This window comes from Theropithecus gelada, chromosome 5, assembly GCF_003255815.1.
Source record: "Theropithecus gelada isolate Dixy chromosome 5, Tgel_1.0, whole genome shotgun sequence".
Classification (NCBI taxonomy): domain Eukaryota; kingdom Metazoa; phylum Chordata; class Mammalia; order Primates; family Cercopithecidae; genus Theropithecus; species Theropithecus gelada.
This window is the reverse complement of record NC_037672.1, coordinates 165,082,735-165,110,436: the sequence shown is the minus strand read 5'-3', so window position 1 is coordinate 165,110,436 and position 27,702 is coordinate 165,082,735. Positions and strand designations below refer to the sequence as shown.

Genomic DNA, 27,702 nt, shown 5'->3' with positions numbered 1-27,702 from the left:
AATACCTACTAATATATATTTAATGATAGTCAGCCATATTTTATGATATGTATTTACAATGTCAACACCTCCAAAGTATTAACTTCAGTGATTCCTTGCTGCCAGGATTAATGACATATTAAATAATATACAATTTTTAGAAAATATTTTCTTCTAATTAAATATAATGTATATTCATCATAGGAAAAGGATATAGGAAAGCATTAAGTTAAAAAGAAAAAATTACTCATAGTTATACTATCCACAGATAATCACTATTAATATTTGTGAATATTTTCTTCCAATCATATTTTCTTTGAATATTGTTGTATAGTATACCTAAATAGCTGACATTATATTAATAGTGTAATTTAGAATCATATTTTCCCCTAAAAATACCACAATTTTATCCATATTGAGTAAATTTTTAAATACATTTTATTTAATACATTTTTTATTAAAATCCTTTGATTTTTACATTTAAACACTAAATCTGTATGGTGTTCTTAAAATCACGAAGATAGACTGAAGTGAGGAAATCTAGGTAAGGAAATAAGGCAATTTGTGTGGGATGATTAGGATCTAAATTAGGGTATAGGTAGCAAGGATGAAAAAGAAGGCACAGATAAAAACCATTAGCAGATGTATGGTAATTCTTCAATTGCTATATTTGTCATAGATTTTTAGTTTCCATGAAATTAAATGTAATATGACATTTCATTTAAACATGAAAAAATAGAATTATACCCTTTCATATTTACAAGAAGACACTTTGTTTTGTATAGGCTCAAAACGTTTTTCTCAAGACGTTATGGAAAAGCTAATGTTAGTATTGGCACATCTCTTCGGAAGAAGATATTTTCCACCAAAGTTCCAAGATACACACTTCGAGTTTTATCAATCAAAGGTAAACTGTGTGATTCTGATAAAATTTAATAATGTAAAATCACTAAATAGATCTTACCTAAAATGACTTAGTGGCTGTAGAATTTTCATTCAAAGGATAATCATTTGTTTTATAGAATAATTTGTTCTTTTTGTAATCAGTGTGATGTTTAATCTGTAATTGATGTCTCCCTCTGTAAATCTACCAAAAAGTTAAAGTCTTTGTGAAAAAAACAGGATCAACATTTTATTCATGTTTTTCATTTGATTGATTGTATCAAATTACAACATCAGGTGACTAAAGAAAAGATATGCTAATTATACATTTAAGTGAAACAACTAGCTATATCACCGAATATACTGTTCTTTTAGAATGCTTTTACCTTAAGGTAGAACTATGGAAGGGACATACATGTTGTGAATTATAATGTCTTCCCTGAGAAAATATTACAATAGTCCTCTAAGAAATCGTTACTTGACTCACAGAGATCAAAAACGGAGAAACACTTTCAATTTTATTTGTAACATGCAACATTTTCTTTGGTTTTGATTCTCTGCCATCAAGTCAACATCAAATACTATTACTATTATACTTCCCTAGAATAAAATGGGATATGCTGGTTTATACTAGATAACCTTAGTGAAAAGTTGCTATGGAACAAACAAAAAGAATTAGTATGTATTTTCTAATCCCACAATGCTGGATTAAAAATCTGTGCTCTCACAGAATGCCCTCTAGAGCAGTGAACACAATTTTAGTCATTGACCTATCATCTTTACACTTTTCGCCACCCGTACATATTTGAAACAATTATTTAATTGTTCTGTTTAAATAAATTTATATTTAACATAGAAAATTCACTATCTCTATTTTGAAGAAAAAGATCATGATAAATATACACTTTACTGCATAACAGTCAGATCTGCGTGAAATGTTAGGATGCTACACCAAAAAGCTTTAAAAAATAGGCCAAACATGGTGACTCAAGCCTGTAATCCTAGCATTTTGGGAGGCAGAAGTGGGAGGATTGCATGAGCCCAGGAGTTTGAGACCAGCCTGGGGAGCAGAGGGAGACCCCATCTCTAAGAAAAAGCAAAAATTAGATAATAATTTCTAAAGTCCCATATATTAAATAAAAACTCACTAGAGAAAAGGATCTGGGTCTGTCTTCATGGGTAGGCTTGTATCACCCTCAAGACATTTTTGAAGCCATCTAGGACTGGAAAATTAAACAGCAGGTTAGGAAGTGCTACAGGAAAAAAGGTGGAGCTTTAGTAGTCTTTTAGATTTGAGAAGACTAAGTCCAACTATCCTTATTCTCAAAATCTTAAGAAATCCATGACCTAGAAAGAGAGACAAAGCATAAATGAGGCTTACTAAAACTGTAAAACAATACCCACTGCAGTCTGCACTGTCTGTACTTGAATTGAGGTGATCATACTTTCACTGTCTTGGCCAAACTTGAAAATGGGGGCATTCACCCTGGTGAAAGATAACATCTAAAGCCTGTAAAGTCCTTTGAAAACAATTTCTGGTGCAAAACCAAAACCAAAACAAAACCTAAAAAGGTCAGTAAGCATGAACATATGACCAATAAACAGGAATAAAAGAGGTCGATAATTGTAGATCCATAAATGATCCAGACATTAGCATTAACATATAAGGATTTTAAGTGTGATTAATATGTTCAAGAAAATAGGAGGAGAGACAAGATTAATAAAAGGATGGATTTTTTACTAGATAATTACAATGTATAAAATGAAATGGACATTTTAGAACTGAAAATACAATATCTGACTATCAGAATGTGCATTTCAGAAGTCATGATCAGTAAGTTGACAGCATAATAGAAAGGATCCAAATAGCACAGAGGTAAAAATTTTAAAAAATCAGACAGCATAAGAAACATGAATCACATGGAAAAAGTTTAATGCATGTATAATGGGAGTCCCAGAAAAAAAAGATGTACAAAAATGGCCGAAGAGTATTCAAAAAGATAATAGCTGGGAATTTTCCAAAGCTGATTAGATAGCAGACCATAGTTTTAAAACCCTAGTCAACTTCAGGGAGTATAAATGTAGAAAAACATTAAGCTAAAACTGCTGAAAAGCACAAAGAGAAAATCATAAATTTCCTAGGATAGAAATAAAATGATACATTTCCTTCTAAGAGGCAATAATGAGAATGATAAATCTCTTTTTAATCAAAATAATGGAAGCTAGTGGACAATGGAACAATATTTTGTTGTGATTCAGATATTTTACATGCAAATACATACATTCATCAGATATATACATATATAAACTCTTGGTGTTACATAACTAGAATTATATTAGACATGCTATTGCATTTTTATTCTTAGATCAAAAATACTTTTCCAGATGACCACATATGAATTTTTTGGTATTTTTTTTTAAATTTCAATAGGTTTTGGGGAAACAGGTGGTGTTTGGTTACATGCGTAAGTTCTTTAGTAGTGATTTCTGAGATTTTGGTGCACCCAAGCAGTGTACACTGCACCCAATGTGTAGTCTTTTATTCCTCACCCCTCACACCTTTTCCTATGAGTCTCCAAAGTCCGTTGTACCATTTTTATTACTTTGTGTCCTCATAGCTTAGCTTTCACTTATGAGTGAGAAAATATGATGTTTGATTTTCAATTCCTGAGTTATTTCACTTAGAATAATGGTCTCCAACTCCATCCAGGTTTCTGTGAATGCTATGATTTCATTTCTATTTATGGCTGAGTAGTATACCATGATACATATGTACCACATTTTCTTTATCCACTCATCACTGATGGGCATTTAGGCTGGTTCCATATTTCTGCAATTGCAAATTGTGCTGCTGTAAACATGCATGTGCAAGTATCTTTTTTGTATAAAGACTTATTTTCCTCTGAGTAGGTACCCAGTAGTAGGATTGCTGGATCAAATGGTAGATATACTTTTAGTTTGTTAAGGAATCTCCATACTGTTTTCCCTGGTGGTTGTACTAGTTTACGTTTCCACCAGCAGTGTAAAAGTGTTCCCTTTTCACTACATCCATGCTAACATCTATTGTTTTTGATTTTTTGATTATGGCCATCCTTACAGGAGTAAGTTGGCATCGCATTGTGGTTTCGATTTGCATTTCCCTGGTAATTAGTAATGTTGACCATTTTTTTATGTTTGTTGGCCATTTGTATATTTTCTTTTGAGAATTGTCTATTCATGTCCTTAGCTCGCTTTTTGAAGGGATTGTTTGTTTTTTTGTTGCTGATTTGTTTGAGTTCCTTGTAGATTCTGAATATTTAGTCCTTTGTTGGATGCATCGTTTGTGAAGATTTTCTCCCACTCTGTGGGCTGTCTGTTTATTCTGCTGATGATTTCTTTTGCTGTGCAGAAGCTTTTTAGTTTAATTAAGTGCCATCTATTTATCTTTGTTTTTGTTGCATTTTCTTTTGGGTTTTTGGTCGTGAAACGTTTGTCTAAGCCAATGTCTAGAAGGGTTTTTCCAATGTTGTCTTCCAGAATTTTATGCTTTCAGGTCTTAGATTTAAGTCTTTGATCCATCTTGAATTGGTTTTTGTATAAGGTGAGAGATAAGGATTCAGTTTCATTCTGCTACATGTGGTTTGCCCATTATTCCAGCACCGTTTGTTGAATAGGGTGTCCTTTCCCCATTTTATGTTTTCATTTGCTTTGTTGAAGATCAGTTGGCTGTAAGTATTTCCCTTTATTTCTGTTCTTTATTCTGTTCCATTGGTGTATGTGTCTGTTTTTATGCCAGGACCTTGTCATATCATTGGGAAATGATATGACATATCATTGGGAAACAGTGACAGTTTTACTTCCTCTTTACTGATTTGGATGTCCTTTATTTATTTCTTTTGTCTGACTGCTCTGGTTAGGACTTCTAGTACTATGTTGAATAAGAGTGGTGAAAATGGGCATCCTTTTCTTATTCCAGTTCTCAGGGGGAATGCTTTCAATTTTCCTTGTGAAGTATAATGTTAACTGTGGGACTGTCATAGATGGCTTTTATTACCTTAAGGTATGATCCTTCTATGCCAATTTTGCTGAGGGTTTTAATCATAAAGGATGCTGGATTTTGTCAAATGCTTTTTTTTGCATCTATTTAGATGATCATGTGATTTTTGTTTTTAAATCTGTTATGTAGTATATTATATTTATTGACTTGCATATGATAAACCATCCCTGCATCCCTGGTATGAAACCCACTTGATCATGGTAGATTATCTTTCTGATATGCCATTGGATTCTGTTAGCTAGTATTTTGTTGAGGGTTTTTGCATCTACGTTCATCAGAGATATTGGTCTGTAGTTTTCTTTTTTGTTGTTGTTGTTATGTCGTTTCCTGGTTTTGATATTAAGGTGATACTGGCTTCATAGAACGATTTAAGGAGGAGTCCCTCTTTCTCTATCTTTTGAAATAGTGTCAGTAGACTTGGTACCAAATCTTCTTTGAATGCCTGATAGAATTCAGTTGTGAATCCATGTGGTCTTGGACTTTTTTTGTTGACATTAAAAAAAAAAATACCATTTCAATCTCACTGCTTGTTATTGGTCCGTTCAGAGTTTCTATTTCTTTTTGGTTTAATCTAGGAGATTTGTATATTTCCAGGAATTTATCCATCTCCTCTAAGTTTTCCAGTTTGTGTGTAAAGGTGTTCATAGCAGCCTCAAATAATTTTTTTTTTTGTATTTCTGTGGTATTAGTTGTAATATCTTCTGTTTCATTTCTTTGGATGAAACTTATTTGGATCTCTCTTTTCTTGGTTAATCTCACTAATGGTCTATTTATCAATGTTGTTTATTTTTTCAAAGAACCAACTTTTAGTTTCATTTATCTTTTGTATTGTTTGTTGTTTGTTTGTCTCAATTTCATTGAGTTCTGCTCTGATCTTTGCCATTTTTTTTCTTCTGCTGGGTTTGGGTTTGGTTTGTTCTTGTTTCTCTAGTTCCTTGAGTTGTGACCTTAGATTGTCCATTTTTGCTCTTTCAGACTTTTTGATGTAGGCATTTAATGCTATGAAGTTTCCTCTTAGCACCACTTTTGCCATGTCCCAGAGGTTTTAATCAGTTGTATCACTAATATTGTTAAGTTCGAAGACTTTTTAAATTTCTATCTTGATTTCATTGTTGACCCAATAATCATTCAGCAGCAGGTTATTTAATTTCCATGTATTTCCATGGTTTTGAGGATTTCTTTTGGAGTAGACTTCCAATTTTATTCCACTGTGATCTGAGAAAGTACTTGATATAATTTTGTAAACTTACTGAGGCTTGTTTTGTTGCCTATCATATTGTCTTTCTTGAAGAATGTTCCATATACTGATGAATAGAATGTATATTCTTCAGTTGTTGGGTAGAATGTTCTGTAAATATCTGTTAAGTCCATTTGTCCTAGGGTATAGTTTAAGTCCATTATTTGTTGACTTTCTGTCTTTATGACCTGTCTACTGCTGTCATGGGGTATCGAAGTCCCCCACTATTATTGTGTTGCTATCTTTCTCATTTCTTAGGTATATTAGTAATTTTTTTATAAATTTGAGAGCTCCAGTATTAGGTGTATATATATTTAGGATTGTGAAATTGTTTTGTTGGAGTAGTCCTTTTATCATTATATAGTGTCCCTCTGTCTTTTTAAACTATTTTTGCTTTAAATCTGTTTTATCTGATACAAAAATAGCTACTCCTGCTTGCTTTTGGTGTCCATTTCCATGGAATATGTTTCTCCACCCCTTTACCTTAAATTTATGTGAGTCCTTATGTGTTAGGTGAGTCTCTTGAAGACAGCAGATACTTGGTTGGTGAATTCTTATCCATTCTGCTATTCCAGATCTTTTAAGTGGAGCATTTAGACCATTTACATTCAATTTTAGTTTTGAGATGTGAGGTACTGTTCTATTTATTGTGCTAGTTGTTGCCCAAATACCTTGTTTTTTCTTTTTCCATTGCACTATTATTTTATAGGTCTTGTGAGATTTATGCTTTAAGGAGGTTCTATTTTGGTGTCTTTCAGGGATTTGTTTCAAGATTTAGAGCTCCTTTCAGCAGTTCTTGTAGTGCTGTCCCCTATGCCTAAACAGCACTGAATTTATTTCCAGGCAATCTGTGAGCAGGGCTGAAAACTTGCCCCAGACTACAAGCCTCCCCTCTGAGAAAGCAAGCAGAGCACTTGGGTTTCACACCTCCCCACTTGCTGCAGCCTCTGTGCTTGTATCTGCACTTCCTGTTTACCCCCCAGCCCCAGGTTCTGTCCAGGAAAATTTGTGTTCCATTGAAATTGTTATAAAGTTAAGCTGGAAGTTTCCTTCTCCATGTGGTCTTTCCCCAATTCCACTCAAAGCCCTCCCCAAGGACCCCTGTGAGACAAAGTCAGAAATGACTTTTCTGGAGACCAAAAGTGCACCTAGTGCTCATCCCACTGCTTCCTCTACCCCTATATTTCACTTGGCTCTCTAAATTTATCTCAATTCCAGATCCTTCTCCCATGATCTGGACCTTCAGTTTCCCCAGTGATGATGCATGTTAAGGGGTGGATGTTCCCCCTTTCACACTTTGGACATTCACAGTTTTTCAGCTTGCCTGAAGTGGCAAGCTACTTCTTTCAAGCGGTCTGTGGATTCTCTTGGCTTTCCTGGTGTGTTCCTGTGGCAGTTCTTGGAGCAAAAGTTCATGGTGTGAGTCTCCACATGCTGCTCTGTCTGTCTGAGAGGGAGCTGCAAGTTAGTTCTGCCTCTTGTCTGCCTTTTTTTTTTCTCTCCAGACAAGGGAACAATATTTTTTGTGTGCATAATAACTCCTATCCCTGAATTCTACACTTACAGGAAATATTCGTCAAAATAAAGATAAAATTAAGGTGTTTTCAGACATGAAATCTGAGGTTATTCACTGCTATCAAGTCTGCAGTTAAAGAAATACATACTTTAGGTAAATAGAAAAAAATCAAAAATTTGGAAACCTGAAACTGCAGGAAGGAATGAATCACAATAGAAAAGGTTATGTGTGATTACATATAAGGGAATACACATTGTGTCAAAAAAAATTGTAACATATAATAAAATTTGAAATAATATGTAGAACTGAAATTTATGAAAATTATAATGTAAGAGTTCAGAAGGTTAATACACTTAAATGTTTTACAATTTTGGAAGTATTAAGAAACATAAAATTATAGCTATATCTTATCATTTCTGGGCTAACAGCTAAAAGACTAGTAAAATAGTGTGCACATACATGTTAACAAAAGGAAAAACTGGTAAAAACAAGAAGGGAAGAGAAAAAATATATAACGAGTAGTTCAAATTCAGACAGAAAACAAATGGCAAGGTAGAAAATAGCTATATCAATAGTTATATTAAATGTAAACGTACTAAATACACTAAATAAAATACAAAGATTTTCAGGCTACATCTTAAAATACGGAGAACTATAGTCATCTGTCACATAATGACATTTTGATCCATGACAGAGTGCATACGTGATGGTCGCATAAATATAATATTGTGTTTTTATTGTACCTTTCCTTCATTCACATATGTTTGGATACACAAAATACTTACCATTGTGTTACAGTTGCCTATAGTGTTCAATTCAGTAACATGCTGTACAGGTTTGTAGCCTAGGACCAATAGGCTATACCATAAACCCTAGGTAATGTGATCTAGATTTGTTTAAGTACACTTTGTGATGTTTGCACAATGACAGTATCACCTAATGCCACATTTCTTAGAATATATCGCTGCCATTAAGTGACATCAGACTATATATGCTGTTTATACAAATCACACTTTAGGTATAAAAACTGAGAAAGCTTGAAAGTAAGGTGATTAAAAATATATGTCAGGTAAACACTAACCAGAAGAATCAGAAATATCTCAATTGTGTGAAAAGTTAAAAAATTAATTTATAAATACACACCAAGGATTAAAAAAAAAAGACATATAATGGAAATTTAAAAATATTTTACATTAATTAAAAATAGAGAAAACATAACAATGCTTATAAGTTGGAATTTATTCAGTGCTTAGAGGGGAATTTGCAGCCTTAAAATCATAAATTAGAAAAAAATACAGGCTGAAAAATCAATGATTTAAACTTTAGCTTAAGAAAATAACAAAATGAACAAGAAAATCTAACCTATAGTAAGTAGAAGGAAAGAAATAATAAAACAAGAACAGATATGAAGTAAATTAACAACAATTGTATGAACAGGAAATCAACAAAGCCTCTAAGTTGGTTCTTTGTAAAGAATAGTAAAATTGATTGTCTAGCAAAACTCATTAAGGGAGTAAAAGCACAAATATCAGAAAAGAAAATGGGACAGTACTACAGGCTCTATTTTAGACGTTGAAAAGAGCAAAGGAAGATTTTATGAATGACTTTATAGCAATATATTTGACTATTTAGGTAAAATGGGCAAATTCCTAGGAAATACAACTTTCCAAAACTGAGTAAGGAAGATATAACTAATCTGGTACTGATACCTAGTAAAGAAATTTAATCTATTGTTTTAAAAAACATTCCCACCAACAAAGCCCAAGGCTCAGATGGCTTCACTGGTGAATTCTTCCAAACTTTGTAAGGATAACATCACTATATATGTATATTAAAACACAAGTTTGTATACTTTAAATATGCATGATTTTTCTTGTAAAAAGAATAACACCAACGTTTTACAAATTTTAGTCTGTTTGGACTGCTGTAATGTAGCAATGATTGATTGGTTAGTAAACAACAGAAATTTACTTGTCACCCTTTCAGAGGCTGAGAAGAGATCAGTCTTTCTGGCTATTTTTTTGGTACCCATTAAACATTCCCTTCTCCGTCCCCCAGCTACCCTTCCCAGCCTCTGATAACCATCCTTCTACTCTATCTGCATAAGTTCAATTGTTTTAACTTTTAGTTCCTACAGAGTAGTGAGAATATGTGAAGTGTGTCTTTTTGTGCCTGGCTGATTTCACTTAACATACTGACCTCCAATTTGTTTCATGTTGTTGAAAATGACAGGATCTCATTCTTGTTTATGGCTGAATAACTAAAAGAATATAATTGTATTGTTTGTAACACAAAGGATAAATGCTTGAGGTGATGGATACCCCATTTACCCTGATGTGATTATTATGCATTACATGCCTGCATCAAAATATCTCATGTAATCCATGAATATACACACCTACTATGTACCCACAAAAATAAAAAATTAATAATTAAAAGGAAGTTCTAAATCAAGGCGTCTGGTGGGGGCTGCCCACCATCATAATGATGGTTGTCTTTATGCTGTGTTCTCACATGTGGAAGGGGCAAGGGGGGCTCTCTGGGGTCTTTTTTTACGGGCACTAATTCCACTTACGAAGACTCCACCCTCATGACCTAATCATCTCCAAAGGCCCTGCATCCTAATCCCATCACATTAAGTGTTCAAATTGTAACATATAAAGTTTGAGAAACTATAAAACATTCAGTCCACTACACTCTTCTGGATAATACAAAAAGAGGGAATATTTACTCTTTCTAAGGGCAAAAGTTAACTTTAATATCAAAACCTAACTAGGACATAATAAAAAGGAAAATTAGAGATACTTCTCTTTCATGGATATAAGTGAAAAAATAATTAACTAAATATTAGCAAAATGAATCCAGTGAGGTTTAAAAAACTCTCGAAACAAAATGAGATTTACTCTAGACATGCAAATGTACTTTGTCTCATTGCTTGCTATTCAAATGTGTCACTAGAGTCTTTGAAATTTTCACAAGTCTAATGTTATTTGAGGGCATGCTTCTATTTAAAAGTGGTTTTGATTCAGTATGTCAAAATACATTTTTAAGAGTAATGAGTAAGGTATTTGTTTTCATAATTGAAAATAGGAACAAAAGATGAAGTTACCTGAACTTCACCAGTGAAAAAAATAAAACTGACATTATTGCATAAATATTAGTAGATAACTATAGAATTACATTGCAATGTTCTTTACCTTTCTTCTTCCAACGATTCGGTTTTGAAGGAAGGTAAATAGATCTCTCTGAAAATTATTTGGCTTCTAGGTGTTCCTTGATGAGCTCCCTGAGGATTTCAGTGATGCTTTAGATGAGTATAACATGAAAATTATGGAGGACTTTACCGCTTTCCTACGAATTGTTTCCAAACTGGCTGATATGAATCAGGAATATCAACTCCCATTGTCAAAAATCAGTAAGTATATTTTACCTCCACTGTGGAACAATTTGAAGAATAAATAATCTTGCCTAAGAATAGTTTATTCTGGAAGAAGAGTGGAACCCCAGAAAGGTTATTCTGCCCTGAAGTGAGGAGATTCCTTTCCTTTCTAAAGAAAAAAATTGTGCTTATTAGACATTAAAAGGGCAAAAGAGACTGAAACTAATTAGGGCCATTTATAACCATCTTGTTAAATGCTGCTTCAGGGTCAAGCCTGGAAAACAGAGTAAGGGCATCTATGAGATGAAGAGAAACTAGGGACTAATTCTGTCACTCTGTCTTGAGAGGAAATATGCTTAGTGTTCATAAACGCAGATTCTAAGCATATATCCTGGGTCCAAACTCTGGTTCTGCTACTTATTAGCTGTGATTTCTTGAGCGAGAGACTCCATACTCATGCCTTAGTTTTCTGAATAGATACATGAGAAAGGGAATAGCATTATCTACCTAGTTTTGATGAGTTTTAAATGATTAAATTAACATATATGAAGATCTTAAAATAATGTTTTGTACATGATTAACACTTTTAGCATTTGCTCTTTTTTTCATGAGCTAATAGATGGAAGCCTTCTAAGGGAAAATAGACACAAAAAGGTGACCGTCACAGGTGGGGTGAGATTGGAGTCTGTGAATATTATGCCTCAATTACAAATTAGACCAGTTTGAATGTCTGATCTGGGTTTTATAAGAATATCAATGGAAAATATATTTATTCTCATGCACTACTTCCAGACTTACTAATTGTGGTGCATGGTTTCAGGAAAGATTCTGAAGGCAAGTCTGAGTTCAGTAAGAAAAAGTAAAAAGGTTTGGGAGGCTGAGGTAGGAGGATCACGAGGTCAGGAGATTGAGACCATCCTAACTAACACCATAAAACCCCATCTCTACTAAAAATGCAAAAAAATTAGCCGGGTGAGGTGGCGGGTGCCTGTAGTCCCAGCTACTCGGGAGGCTGAGGCAAGAGAATGTCCTGAACCCGGGAGGTGGAGCTTGCAGTGAGCCAAGATCGCAACACTGCACTCCAGCCTGGGTGACAGAGTGAGACTCCATCAAAAAAATAAATAAATAAAAAATAAAAGAAAGAAAAAGTACAAAGGTAATAACAATTATTGTCCGATAAGAGCATACAATTTAAATTTAGTCTTTCATTTCTTATTAAGGCAACTAAAATATAATACACATTTTTATAATAGTGATACTAACATTAGTAGCCAACTTTCACTGGATGTATTCTGTGCCAAGCTGTGCTGCTCACCTTATGTGATCTAACTTACAAAACATTTCAGTCTTCATTACATGAAGCTGAATGGCTCCCCTTGTAACATGGTCTAGAGAAAGTATCTGAGGTTTGACAACTTGCCTGAGTTCAAAACACTAATCTATCCCTAAGTATTATTGTCAGAATTCACAGGTAAAGAATGTGAAGACTCTCAACTCGTATCTCATTTGATGAGCTGCAAGGAAGGAAGAGTAGCAATTTCACCATTTGTTTGTCTGTCTGGGAACTTTGATGATGATTTGCTTCGACTAGAAACTCCAAACCATGTAAGTGAAGAGTGAGGTGTATTAATAAAAGATGTTTAAGAAAGAATGGATTTATATTGCTAGGCAGCTTAGAAAGAACTTCAAATTTCCCAGATTAAAAAGGAAAAAAAAAATCTGGATGTATCAACAGATATATTCAGGAATTGGTGCTCTTGAAGTCAATATGATTTCAGTTTCTCAGAGTTGGCCTGAGGAGCCTGCTCAGAGAGTTTCTAAACACCACTACTTTTCTTCCATCTTTGAAGACTCTACTGATACGGACACAGGTTTGCTGTGGAAGAACCACGTAAAACTATCTTCAGGCTTTCTCAGTACTGCTGTAAGTGCTATAAATACTACTTATAGTCTGCATCATTGATGCCTAAAATGGAATGCAAAGAACTAGATACATTTGGAAGATCCTGGCTAATTCATATGAATGTTGACACTTGGTGAAATTTAATTATTTTAATACAAACTTTGAGAAAACATATTTTATTACATTTGATATTATGGATTGACATTGGTGTCTCAACTCCAATACGTACATGTATTGGATTTTATTCCAAAATCATAGTCATGTATCACTTAAAATAATTTTGAAGACTATATACATCTTGTGCATTTTAAATTAACACATACATTTTTATCCTAAATTTAAATACTTTCTGAAGATATAGTTTTTAGTTTCAAATAAATGTTGGTGTGTTAAAACCAATGCATCATTCTTTTAATTGCATAAAATGTAATACCAACAAGAAAGTGTTTTCATACCCATAGTCAGTAAGTTAAGAACAAGTCAGGAAATCTTTTTATAAGGATTTATAAATTTGCAGTTCTTTTTCTCTTGAACTCACATTTTCTTTCCATATTCCCTCACATTTACCTTACCCAACTCACTTTATACAAATGTACTTTACTAGAGTAAGTTATAACCTCTTAAACTTGTTTTGCTTTTATTGTTTATTTTAATTAACAAAATTAATTTTACATTTTAATATAATGCTAAGTATACATGCAAATATATCTTTTATAGCATATAGATAAGTTCTAAAGCATTGAACTTATCTATAGCATATATATAAGTTCTAAAGCATTATTTTATAGCATATAGATAAGTTCTAAAGCATGGACACCATGTACTAAGGATCAGTGTACTCCTCCCATGTTTCATTTTCTTGTCTCCCCTCTTCTCCAAGGCCATCAACCCTTCTAAACTTGGTGTTTTTCACTTTCCTTTTTAAAAACTACATATTATGCAATCCTTTTTTATATTTATTTGCTTTTGAATTTTGTGAAAAGTGAAGGAACAGTTACTGCAGTCACCTGAAAGTCGCTTTTATTTACATTCAGTGCTATGCCTTAAGGTTCATCCCTGTTGTAACATCAAACTGTCTTTTATTTTTACTATTTAATAATATTTTATAGCATGAATATCAAACAGCCCGTTAATCTGTTCTCGTGTTTTGAATAGTTGTGTTTGATTCTCATCTTTGCTATTACACACAGTGTTGCTATGGATGTCTCGTGTGTATGTGCAATAGTTTCTCTTAGGTATTGATTTTCTGGGTTAAAATAATTTTCTGAGTCATATAGGAACAAGAATATTCAAATATTAAACTTCTCAAGCTACTACCAACTCATTTAAAAAATAGCTGTGCCAAACAAGTCTTAGCAGGGGTGAAGGCAGTTGATATCTGTCACTTGAATGGTTACCTGCAAATTATTAAGTTTTAATAATAGAGTCTTGTTTAGATACTGTTGCACTTTATAATTTGCATCACTGATCTGCATAAGTACAGGGAGTCAACTCTTATTATTCATAGATATTATGTATGAATTATGTATGAATTGTAACTTCAAAAAAAAAAAAAAGTAGCTGTGCCAATTTACACTCATACTAATGGTATGCTAGAGTTCTATTGATTCTGTATAGTAGTTTTCAAAAAATGAGCAGACATGGGAAAACTATTAGCCTTCTTCTTTTTACTTTCCTTCTTTTTGTTCCCCTTCTTTTTGTTCTTCTTCTTCCTCCTTCTTTTTATTCAGGTAATTGGGTTCCAAAGATTGTTTGAGTTGTTCAGTTGAATTCTCTTCTTGTGATGTATAATCCTCTACTCATTGATATCCTGTTTACAAGTAAATTCCTTTCACCAGTAAGGAGAATGAAATGGTGTTAGGTTTTCTTTCCTAGTATTTCTATATTCCAGTGGATGGATGGTTGAAAGTGTCATCGGTATTTTGTGGATACAATAATCCTCATGGGATGGAGCTGAGCCACTCTCCAGGCTTGCTTAGGATGGTGCTACCACAGTGTGTGGGTAACATCCTCTTCCTTCACAGCGAAGAATGGGCTCTAAAAACGGTGACTAAAGGATGTAACTACAAAGCACCACATAAGAAATTATCAACTTTCTTTATACATAAATAATACATTAAGAAAAATCTTATTTTCTCAGGTTACTCTAGGCACAATCGGTGTAAATCGCTCTCAGGCTCCAGTGCTGTTGTCACAGAAATTTGATAACCGAGGAAGGAAAATGCCGCTTAATGCCTATGCACTGGATTTCTACAAACATGGTTCCTTGCTAGGATTAGTCCAGGATAATAGGTATGTCCTCTCTGTCTATGTTTCTCTGTACCCCCATCTCTGTCTCTAATGAATTAATGAATTTTAAGGAAGAATCCTCACTACAGTTTCAAGTATAGGTTAAATCATACTAAGCATACTAGATTTTATTTTTAGAGACTAATGGCAGGAAAGAATAACAAATTTGGTATTATTTTTGTTTGTGGTTTTCCAGCAAAATCTTGGCACTTAGGCCAGTTCACATGACATAATGTTGTACTCTAACAATATAAATATTTGCATATGCTCATAGATATATTTTTATTTATTACTCTCCTGTTTATTGATTATTAGATATTTTAAAACTGAAAAATAATGGCATGCTCTCCAATATTTGAGAAGAGTAGATATAGGACTGAGTGCATGACAATTGTTTTAGTTCTGTGGCAGGAAAAACATTTTCAAAAATAGTAACCAGGGGTAAACACTCTTGGATTTACCTAGGATGAAGAAATTGACTTGGGCCTGAGCACATAGATGTGGGGAGGGACATTCAGTCACACCAAAGCAGGAAACCAATTTTGTGTTTTACATAAAATGTTGGAGCAATCCTTATAGAATGAAGGTATTAGAATATCTGACACTCTTCAAAGATGTTGAGCACTGTTTTGAAAAAAAGTGACTCATTGTGAATAAAGCAGCTGTGACATTAGTAACTGATACATCTGTTTCTTCCCTTTTGAGTCTCTAGTTCCAATTTACCCTCCTGAGCTTTGTTTTCCTATTTTGGTTATCTCCTGAGTTGGCCAGCCTCCTATTTTTATTGCTTATCTATGATTGTGAAATTTCAGCTCTTGAATTCATAATTACCATTGCCATAGATTAAATCAATATCTACGGTCTGTGGCAGAAATAATTCTTGGAAAGAGATCTTGACAGACAAAAGTACCTGTTACTGATAAATTCAGCATTTAAATACAAGATAGGATGTTCTTTAATGTTTTGTGTTATTAATTTTCAAAATGTTGTTTTGTTTAGGATGAATGAAGGAGATGCTTATTATTTGTTGAAGGATTTTGCACTCACCATTAAATCTATCAGGTGTGTTATATATTTAAATATTGATTTTAGATTTTTTAATTATTTATAATTTGAAAAATGTTGAGCTGTTACTATAAGCCAGGTACATGAAGGTGCTATTAAACTTCTTCTGTGCTATGCATTTCAACTCCCCAAAGGCTCTGCAGAATGTCTCCTTATCTCTGTCAAATGCCATATACATATACATGGTATTCCTGTTGTGTTATTTCTATAACAGAATTAATTCCAATGTCTAGTTGAGATGAAGTTTCATCCAGACTAGAGTCTCAGCCCCAGGCATCATGCACTGACAGGCAGCAATATTTGAAAGCTTCATTGACTCCTAGATCCTTGTATTCTCAATTGCCACAAGCAATGTGTGTCAAGGACATGATATTTCAGAGGGCTCCTTAGTGTTCTATCTGGTTTCTGGTTTATATTCACTTACATACTTTGAATTTCATGTTTTTTTCCGATGTTTTCTGCAGGCTCCCTCTGACTCTGACCTTTCATATTGGCCTCCTATTTTCATCTTTAACAAAACCTAGTGGGGTCTCAAGCAACACCAAACTTTATGTGGGTACCCCATTGTTAGGTTTCATTGACCATCTAATGTTGCTTAGTTGAATGTCCATCTTTCTTTTTCTTTTCTTTTTTTTGAGACGGAGTTTCACTCTTGTTGCCCAGGCTGGAGTGCCATGGCATGGTCTCGGCTCACCGCAACCTCTGCCTCCTGGGTTCAAGCGATTCTTCTGCCTCAATCTCCCAAGTGGCTGGGATTACAGGCATGTGTCACCACACCCGGATAATATTGTATTTTTAGTAGAGATGGGGTTTCTCCATGTTGGTCAGGGTGGTCTGGAACTCCTGACCTCAGGTGATCTGCCCGCCTTGCCCTCCCAAAGTGCTGGGAATACAGGTATGAGCCACCACTCCCAGCCTAACTGTCCGTCTTTCTAAAGTCTTCAATCTACATGCAACTCAATACTTTATGGGTGTGGCTTTGTCCTATCACTTTTTATATGTTTAATTTGCCACAAATCTCTCCATTATTAGGTTCTTGCTAATCAAGTCTCTTTTTATATCTTGGATCTGAGCAGAATCAGACCTGCTTGGACTTTTTATACAGACAGTAAAACTTTTGGGAGCAGAAGGAAACTGCTTTGTCCACTTGGAATATCTCTAATAGGGTATTCCTTGAGTGGCTCATAGTTACTCAAGTTATAATCTCCAGAGCAGCCCTAGAAACTCCACAGACTTGGAAGCTGTCTCAAAAGCCTGAGCAAGGAAATCACTCATTCGTGCATTCATCTAAGAAGTATTAAAGCATTATTGGTATGAGACACTTCCTAAGCATTTGGGCTATAAAGGATCATAATTTTTTTGTTGTTGTTGTTTGGAGACAGAGTCTCACTCTGTCACCCAGGCTGGAGTGGAGTGGTGCGATCTTGGCTCACTGCAACCTCACCTCCCAGGTTCAAGCAATTCTCCTGCCTCAGCCTCCTACGTAGCTGGGACTGCAAGTGAACACCACCATGTGTGGCTAACTTTTTTTTTTTTTTTTTTTTAAGTACAAATGGGGTTTCACCATGCTGCCTAGGCTGGTCTCAAAATTCCTGAGCTCAGGCAATTCACCCACCTTGGCCTTCCAAAGTGCTGGGATTACAGGCAAGAACCACTGCACCTGGCCAAAGGATCATTAAATTGATATATATGCTTTAAAAAAATTCTTACATGTGTAGTGAAAGAGATTGACTTATAGACCTTACAAACACGGTCAGAGCTATGATGGCAGATAAGGGAATGTTCAACTCTACTTGCATTCAAAGAAAGAGTCTCAAATGAAGTAATTTTTTGACTAAGCCTTAAATTGTGAGGAAGAAGAAATAATATTTTCAAAGTACAGACATGAGAAAGGGCCTGAAGGGTCAGGGATAGACTCCAAGCTCACTACGCCGACATGGAGAATATGGGCATTTGACAGAGATGGGGGAAGATGCTGGGTTGTTGTAAGAGACTTTACATGGAATTTGGGTCTACATCAGGAAAGGTCTTTATATTAACATTAAGAAGTTTGGGCTTCGTCTTTTGAGCAATGTGTAGACAGTGCATAAGCACGAAAGGGGCATGAGCATGCAGATTATATATATGGCAGAAATGTGTAGGTGCAAAGGCTATAACAGTCATTCAGGTGGAAATGAGTGAAGGTCTGAATTAAGCGAATTGAAATATGATGCAGAAGAGTGATTAGAAAAATATTTATGAGGTAAAATTCAAGAAATTAGTAAAAAAATTTTATGCAGTTGGTAAAGATGACCAAAGTTCCTATTTTTGTTAAGGATGCATAGGAAACAAGGATAAGCATGACACGTGGGGATGAGAATGAAAAATAGTGAGCTAGAATTTATACGCATCACATTATATCTGGGAGATATCAGTCAGGAGGAAATGATAGTAGTCAAATGATAAGTCTGTAACTCAGAAGGAAATCTGGTGTTGTAGAGACAGAACGGATCAATTTTTGTAGTAGGTCAGTGATAACACTAGAAAATAACTGGAACTCTAGTGGAAACAGGGAGGTGCAAATAATAAAAGGCTGATAAGATGTCAGATCATGATAGTTTTCAGCCCTTGATCAGCCCAGCTATACTGTTCATTCTTGGATTTCTTCTCTCCTTTTTTGTTATCTGTACATTAGTTTCTTAATGCTGCTGCAACAAATTACCATGAATCTAGTGGCTTAAACTGACACAAATTTATTATTTGACTTCTGACAGAAGTCCAAAACGTATCTTCTTGGGCTCAATCCAGTTGTCAGTAGGGCTGCATTTCTTTGTAAAGGCTCTTAAGGGACAATCTACTTTTATTGCCTTTTCCAACTTTTAGAGGCTGCCAGCATTCCTTGGCTTGTGGCTCCCTTTCATCTCCAAAGCCAGCAATGGTTCGTAGACTCTCACACTGCATCATTCTGACTCTCTCCTGCCTCACTCTTCCACTTACAGGGACCTTTGAGATTACACTGAACCAGCCCAGATAATCCAGGATTATTTTCCTATCTCAAGGTCAGCTGATTAGCAACTTTACTTCTCTCTGCGGCCATAATTCGTTCCCCTTTGCCATCTAACCTGACCTATTCATCGGTTTCTGGGGAATATATAATGTGGACATCTTTGGAGGGCCATTATCTTTTTTACGCATCTAGGTAAAGAAAGGAATATTTTCCTCTTCGTAGATGTAGCTGCCTGTGGGTTTCAGTATACACTGGACACACTAGCATAAACAAAACCAAATGACTTCACAAGAGATACATGGAGAAAAGAAGAGGAATTTGCGTTGCACTGTTGAAGGGAGAAGGGATCGAGTTATGTGGAATTTGATGGCTTTTCAGACTCTCTTGGTTCTCTCTTGCCTATTAGTCAAGGAGAAGAATTGCATGGGGGTTGTTTTGTTATCTTTTCTTAAATTTTTTTACAAGATTTTTTAGGAGACATATGTTTCTTATCATTATTCCTTATATTTTGCTAACATAATTTCATCATCTGATGGGATTTACTTCTGCTTACCCAAGGAAAGCCTTTCTTATAATATTCAATCTCAGTAAAATGGATCCTATATTTTTTCCCCCATTTCCAGTGTTTCCCTGCGTGAGCTATGTGAAAATGAAGACGACAACGTTGTCTTAGCCTTTGAACAACTGAGTACAACTTTTTCGGAAAAGCTAAACAAAGTCTAAAAACAAAGTCTATGCAAACCACTTAAAAATGATTCCATAGCAGTTTTTCACGTCACATTTTTGATTCTCATGCTTCTTGCCAGAAATGCATTATGATAAAGTGGAAAGATCAAGCACTTTGGAATCAAACAGAGTTGCAATCAAACCTGCCATGTTCTATCATGAATACTCACAAGTTATTTAGTATACCTGAATCTTGGTTTCTTTTTATAACTGAGTAATAATTGTTACGTCTCAGGTAGTTTGAGGATTGACTAAGAAAATGCAAGAATGTTGTATGTGACTGAATAACAATTTTTACTCTGTGAAGCCAAAGTAAATATAATATTATCAGTATTTTTATCCCCAGTGTCAATATTTATAAAATGTTTATTAAGGCTAGAAAAAATGAATACAATATCCTGAAGGTGAAATATATTCTCTTCAATTAGCATAAATATGATTACATAAGTTAGCTATACAGCTGTTGAGATAGTACTTTCTAGTAAACTTAAACTACTTTTTAAACATACATTTTGTGATGATTTAACAAAAATATAGAGAATGATTTACTTTATTGTAATTGTATATAAGTGACTGGAAAACCACAAAGAAATAAAGTGGGTTTGATCTGTTTACCATTGGTCTCATTGTGTTAAATATATGTATCTGTCAATCCTCTGGCACAATCTATTCATCATATATATTGTGATTTATATATAATAATCTTCCCCCTTTACCCTTAGTCTCAGGTCACAATTCTAGAATCTATTTTAGATCCTAAACTAAAACATAAAATTTTTTTCCTCAGAGCAAAAAGTCTGCTGTCTCCTGCCACCCAGATGTCTTACTGAAAGAGGATCTTTTGTATGCTATTATTTATAAATAGATTTCATTGGTTTAGAATAAAACCTGTTTTTCGTTTGGTCTGGAGATAGAAGAATATTCTGATTTCTGGGACTAACCCATCATTTCACGTACCATATTATAGATCTCTACCTTTTTTGGGCGAATCTCATTTTCATTACTTAAAATAAGCACTACAAGAACCCTGGACACCAAGATACTTAGAAACTAAAGTGTTTTCTTTTTTGGGTTGGTAGGCTATTAATTACTGCCTCAATTTCAGAACTTGCTATTAGTCTGTTCAGGGATTCTACTTCTTCCTGGTTTAGTCTTGGGAGGGTGTATGTGTCCAGGAATTTATCAATTTCTTCTATATTTTCTAGTTTATTTGCATAGAGGTGTTTATAGTATTCTCTGATGGTAGTTTGTGTTTCTGTGGGATTGGTGGTGATATCTCTTTTATCATCTAGCTACACCCTATTTCTCTAATTTTGTTATTTCAAGACCTATATAAATGGAGGCCAGGCATGGTAGTGCATGCCTGTAATCCCAGCACTTGGAGAGGCCAAGGTGGGCAGATCACGTGAGGTCAGCAGTTCGAGATCAGACTGGCAAACATGGTGAAACTCCATCTGTACAAAAAATACAATAAATTAGCCAGGCATAGTGGCTCATGCCTGTAATCCCAGCTACTCGGGAGGCTAAGGTGGGAGAATTGCTTGAACCCAGGAGGTGGAGGTTGCAGTGAGCCAAGGTCATGCCACTGCACTCCAGCCTGGGTGACAGAGCAAGACTTTGTCTCAAAACAAAACAAAACAAAACAGCAACAACAACAAAAACCTATATAAATGGAATCAAATCGTACAATATGTAACCTTTTGAGATACGCTTTTCTCACTTAGCATAATTTCCTTAAGACCATCCAAACCACTGTTTATATCAATAGTTTACTTCCTCTTTATTAATGAATAATATTCTGTGGTGTGGATGTACTGTAGTTCACCTTTCAACCCGCTGAAGGACATTTAACTTGTTTCTAGTTTTAGGTTATGCCATAAATATTCATGTTTCTTCTGTTTTTATTCTCCTGTTTCTCCTTTCTTGTATTCCTGTGAATTACCTGAACGTTTTTAGGCATAATTCTTGACTTACTTATATTGTTTTTGAGTATATCGCTATATGTCGTATTCTTAGTGGTTTCTGTAGGTGTTGCAATGTACATGTCTTTGTTTTCTGTTGCTATAACAGAATATTACAGAATGGATAATCTGTAAAGAACAGAAGTTTATTTGGCTTCTGGTTTTGGAGGCTGAGAAGTCCAAGGCCATGGTGTTGGCATCTGGTGAGAGCCTTCTTGCTTCTTTACAATGTGGCAGAGAACATCATACAGTGAGAGGGCATGAGTATGTTGGCTTAGGTCTCTTTTATCTGGAGGCTGGAGTGCAGTGGTGTGATCTGTTTACTGCAGCCTCGGCCTCCAGATTCAAGCAATTCTTGTGCCTCAGCCTCCTGAGTAGCTGGGATTACAGGTGTGTGACACCACATCCAGCTAATGTTTGTATTTTTAGTAGAGATGGGGTTTCACCATGTTGGCGAGGCTGGTCTCGAACCCCTGACCTCAAGTGATCCACCCTCCTCAGCCTCTCAAATTATCTTTTTATCTTCTTATAGTCATCAGTTCCACCATAGGGATCTCACTCAGATGATCTTACCTGATCCTAATTATCTCCCAAAGGCCCCATCTCCAAATATCATCAACATATGAATCTGGGACTAAGTTTCCAAAACATGAAATTTGGGGGACACGTGGAAACCATAGCAATACACATATAATTTATCACAGTATACTGGTATTAAAGTTTTTATCACCTTATTTTTATTTAGGTTTGTTTACCCTCCACACATTTAAAATATAATTTCCTTAACTGTTTCCTCCAAATACATTGAGCACCACATTAGATAATGTGCTTCAACTCTCAAATATGATTTAAAAAGCTTATGAGAAGAATATTATATTTAGCCCTATTTCTTTTCCCTTCTGGTTTTCTTCTTTCCTTTCTGAAGTCCCACGCTTTCTTTTGTATTCATTTTCTTTCTGTTGAGAGAACTTCCTTTACCCATTCATTAAGAATGGGTTTGCTGGTGATAAATTTTGTTTATTTTTTCTTCCTGGGACAGTGTTTTCACTTCCTCTTTATTCCTAAAGAATATTTTCACTGAGTGTAAAACTTTTATGATTGAAGTTCTTTTAAAAAATTCAGTTCTTGAAAAATGTTGTTCCACTTCCTCTGGCTTCAGATGAGAAACTCACTGTCATTTGAATTGGCAATTCTTCATTAGTTATGTGTTACTTTTCTCTGTTTCCTTTAAAGATTTTTTTTCTGACAGATTTCAGAAGTTTGAGATGTTTCTTGGCATCGCTTTCTTTCAAGTCTTACTGGGGGTTCACTTAGCATCTTCAATCTGAAGTCGTCTGTCTTTGGTTAAATTTGGGACTTTTCAGCCATTTATTCTTTGAATACTCCTTCAGACGCATCCTTTTTTCCCTATCTTTCTTTGCTTCCAATGATATGTTAGCTCTTTGGTTTTGTCCTGCATGTTCCTAAAACTCTGTAAACAATTTCTTTTTTCAGTCTACTTTCTCCCTGTTATTCAGATGGGTAAATTTTATTGACCTATCTTCAGGTTTACTGATTCTGTTCTATGTAATCTTCCCTCTACTATTAAAGCCTTGCAAAAATTTTTGAAGAATGATTTTGCTATTGTATTATATTTTTCCATTCAATAATTTCCACTTGGTTCTTCTTCCTAACTTCTATTTCTTTTCACAGATTTTTCCAGGTTTCCATTTGTTTCCAGAGAATATGCGTTTGCGTTTGCTTGCTGTAACAGTATAATGATAGATGCTTTTAAAGTTATTTTCAAATAATCCTAACATCAGATTGATCTTAGTATTGGCATCAGTTGATTGTCTTTTCTTACTCAAGTTTTGATTATCCTAATTATTGGTATAATGAGTAATTTTTATTGTATCTTGAGCATTTTGGATATTATGAAACACTGAAACATATTTAATATGCTTTTTGAACAGGTCATCTCGTTGGTGAGGTGTAGCCTCACCAGCTTGAGAGCCAGGCAGGTATTAGTTTCCTGCTGGGTCTTGCTGATATCACTATGACAAACGGAGCGTAGGCTTACACTACCTCCTTGCAGATAGTGGTGTTGTTGAAGTTTAGCTTCTCCCATACTTCCTCTGAAACATTTCTGGTGTAAAGTGAGACAGTGAATTCCCCTGCCTTGTTGCCTTCTAGTGGGGGCATATACTTAACTCACTACTGGGCCTTGCTAACAACCTGGGAGAATGAAAACAGAGGCGTGGTTCACATGGCTTTATTGTTTCAGGCTGGGGATGGAAGCTCAACAGCCTGCTTGGCCCTGCTCCCACCAGGAGTATGTATGGAGGAAGAGCTGATTAGTCCTGCTTTGCTCCACCTAATTCTTCCTCATTGATGTTGATTGTGAGTGGAAGCTCAGCATTCCTCTGCTGACCATCCCAACCCCAGTACACACTGTGAAGCAGGTTCACTGAGCACTGGTATACCAACTTGTCTTAGTCTGATGAAAAAGAATACACTCATGCACAGCAAACTACACGAGGCAGATTTATTACTCACAGGCAGCAAGGTACAACAGAAGCCTCTGATTCATTGCAAACTAGTGCCCCAAGGCTCAGGAAAGCTGGCAAGGAGGATGAAGTCTCAAGTGTGGGGGCCTTACTTGCACCACAGCTGAGGGACTTTAGAAAGCAGCCTGGTTTGGGTTTTATACCCCATAGCAAGAGGAGTCACTGGGATAAAGAATTTCAATGGACAGCCTATTCTGGGGAAGACTAAAACGGAGCCTGGGTGATTCCAGCCAATTTCCCCTTATCTCAGAATGTTGCATTCACAGCACATTCCACAGTTGTTATTGAGGACATCTACAAGCCAGAAAGGGAGAACTGGGTCACTTCAGGGACACATGGAGAATTGTCAGGGAGGGAGGTAAAAGGAGAGTACCAATGAGCCCCACTTCACACTACCTCATTCATTCTCACTGATGGCAAGTCAGGGAGAGACTCAGATGGCCCTAATGCCACCAGGAGAGGGTAAAACATAGTGGTGATTAGCCAGACTTCTTAGTTCTTTATCAATTCTCATTGCTGCCAGGTAAGGGTAGAGGCTCAGTTTGCTGCTGGACCCTGCTGACATTATCCTGGTGAGGGAATCTGAACAACACCTGCTTCTTTTAGGCAGGGGATGGAATAATAGCTCCCTGCTTAGCCCTGCCAACACCAGCAGGCAAGGGAACCAGAGTGCCACTGTCTGCTTCTGTGGGGCAGGGGCACAGGGCAGTGGATTAGCTTCTCATTCTTCTCTGCTGAAACTGCAGTGGAGGAGAGTTGCTGTATTTTTATCTGTTGGGGTTTAGAAGGAGTAGGATGGATGTTTAGTTCATTTTTGTGCTGCTGTAACAGAATGCCACAGATTGGGTGATTTATAAACAATGTAAGTTTATTTGTCTCATGATTCTGGAAGTTGAGATGTCCAAGATCAAGGGAACACAGAATGGTGAAGAACGACTTGCTGCATCATAAAATGGCAGAAGGCATCATGTGGGGGAGAGAGAGAGCACATGAGAGAGTAAGAGACTGAACTTGAAGCTTTAAGCCCTTTTATAATTAGCATTAATCCATTCATGAGGGTGGAGCCGTTGCAACCTAAACACCTTCCTTTAGGCCTTACCTCTCAACACTGTTTCATTGGAGATTAAGTTTCCAAGTAAGTTTTGGGGGCAACATATTCAAAGCATAGCAATGGATATTGCCAAAAAGGCTTTCTACATTAGACCGCTCTTTTTTCAGGTCCTCTGGCTGGGGAAAAATAGGCTTTTCTTGGACTATTTTCATCTGTGCCAGTTGGCAGTTCGAGGTCATGAACTTCTGTAGCACCATGGCCAGGATATGTGGGAGTCACTAAGAAAACCCAGGAAACATATTGCCATGTTGTTCCTTGACTTGAGGTTACCAGGTAGTTCACTTTCTTCTTCTCACGTTTCAGTCTTCCTATGCTTATTTTTGTATTGTGTCGAGGATTTTTGAGTTGTAAGAAAGAAGACCTTTTTTGAGTTATAGGAAAAAAGACCTGGAAGAAATGAAGTTGCTCCATCTTGCCCAGAAATGGAAGTTTTTGTTAATGAGATTTTTATCAAAAGAAAGGAAGGTCTGAACATGTTGGGGGATGTTTGATACAACAGTTTTTGCATGAATCAGTAAGTGGATCAAGGGAAGCTTTACCTCTTCAACTTGAAATGCTGATCTTTATAGGAATTTTTGCTACTGCAAGAAATCTTATATAAATGAGCAAGGCTTCCATAACCAGAGAATATACTCAAAGCTAGTCCCTCCTCCTCTCAATATCCCTTTGTGATCCTGTTTCTATCTTCCTGTGCAATAAAGACCCACTTTATCATCTTCATATCACAAGCAGTTGAAGTCCCTACTATGTTGAGTGCATATGAAAAAATATGTGTCTTACCAATGCATTTGATATTAGCTCTTATTATTTATGTGGGTGTACCAGTCTGAAACCAAATCTAATTTCCCAGTAATAAATGGATTAATGCTTGCACTGCACATCTTTGTGACTCTGAAGTTGATAAGCCTTTATCATAGCTGATGCAGCCAAACAATAGCCTAGAAACCAGAACATGTAGACCCTTTTATTACAGTGCCTGGCTTTCCTGATACAACTCTACATAGATGTTTAATTCTCTGAGAAACAGTCATACCCCAACCCTGGCTGATTTTATGCAGGTTGAGTCTGCAGTTCAATAACACTGAGGCTGAAATATTAGGTTGGTGCCAAAGTAACTGCAGTTTTTGCACATAAATATATGACATAATTATGTCATATTAGAGTCCCTGACAAAATAGGATAAGGGTCAGATAATTATATTAAAACTGTTGGGAATGGGGAGGAAAAAAAGCCACACAAAGGTTTGGAGAAAGAAATTTTCAGGCAGGTCAGATATAGTGGCTCATGCCCATAATTCCAGAACTTTGGGAGGCCGAGGCAGGTGGATTGCTTGAGCTCAGGAGTTCAAAATCAACCTTGAAAACATAGCAAGACTCCATCTCTACCAGAAACACAAAAATAGCCAAGTGTGGTGGCATATGCCTGTGGTCCCAGCACCTCAAGAGACTGAGGTAGGAGGATCGCTGGAGCCTGGGATGTGGAGGCTTCAGTGAGCCTTGATTGTGCCACTGCACTCCAGCCTGGGCGATAGAGTGACACCCTGTCTCAAAGAAAGAAAGAGAGAGAGAGAGAGAAGAAAAGAGAAAAGAAAAAAAGAAAGAAAGAAAAAGAGAGAAGAAAGGAAGGAAGGGAAAGAAAGAAAGAAAAATTATTCAGGCAGAGAAACAGCAGAGCAAAGGCCCTGATGGGAGAATAAAGTTGTGTTTAAGATATACTGAGAAGCGTAGTGTGACTGTGTGAAGTAAATAAGGAAAGTGGTAAGAGATCAGAGTGGAACAGAAGAAGGGGGCCTTGTAGGCTATAGATTTGAAGAATACACTGGAACATTTTGACAAAGACATGATCAAGACATGCCATGATTTGCATTTACAAATGATGTTCTTTTACCTTGTGAGAAACAGACTCTAGGAGGCAAGGAGAGAAGGAGGCTGTGATAGTCATCATGACACAAGTGTGTGGCTTGGATTAAATTAGCTACAGTAGAAAGGGAGAGAAGGTGTAAGTAGGCTTACGTTGTTGATGGATTATATAAGGAATATGACATTGTGAGAAAAATGAAGGATGATCTAGGTTTTTGCTTATTGAT

The 27,702-nt window shown here is 35.8% G+C and overlaps 1 protein-coding gene across 1 annotated transcript in view; it reads left to right on the top strand.

The window, feature by feature from the left end:
• DDX60 (DExD/H-box helicase 60) overlaps positions 1 to 20,615 on the top strand; it is a 103,576-nt gene extending 82,961 nt beyond the window's left edge. Inside the window, exons 33-38 of the mRNA XM_025385416.1 lie at positions 765 to 886; positions 10,918 to 11,065; positions 12,492 to 12,634; positions 15,073 to 15,224; positions 16,221 to 16,283; positions 19,896 to 20,615. Of these exons, the coding sequence (XP_025241201.1) occupies positions 765 to 886; positions 10,918 to 11,065; positions 12,492 to 12,634; positions 15,073 to 15,224; positions 16,221 to 16,283; positions 19,896 to 19,995 (728 nt within the window). The 3' untranslated portion in view covers positions 19,996 to 20,615. The remainder of the gene's footprint in view (positions 1 to 764; positions 887 to 10,917; positions 11,066 to 12,491; positions 12,635 to 15,072; positions 15,225 to 16,220; positions 16,284 to 19,895) is intronic.
• Positions 20,616 to 27,702: the final 7,087 nt, after the last annotated feature.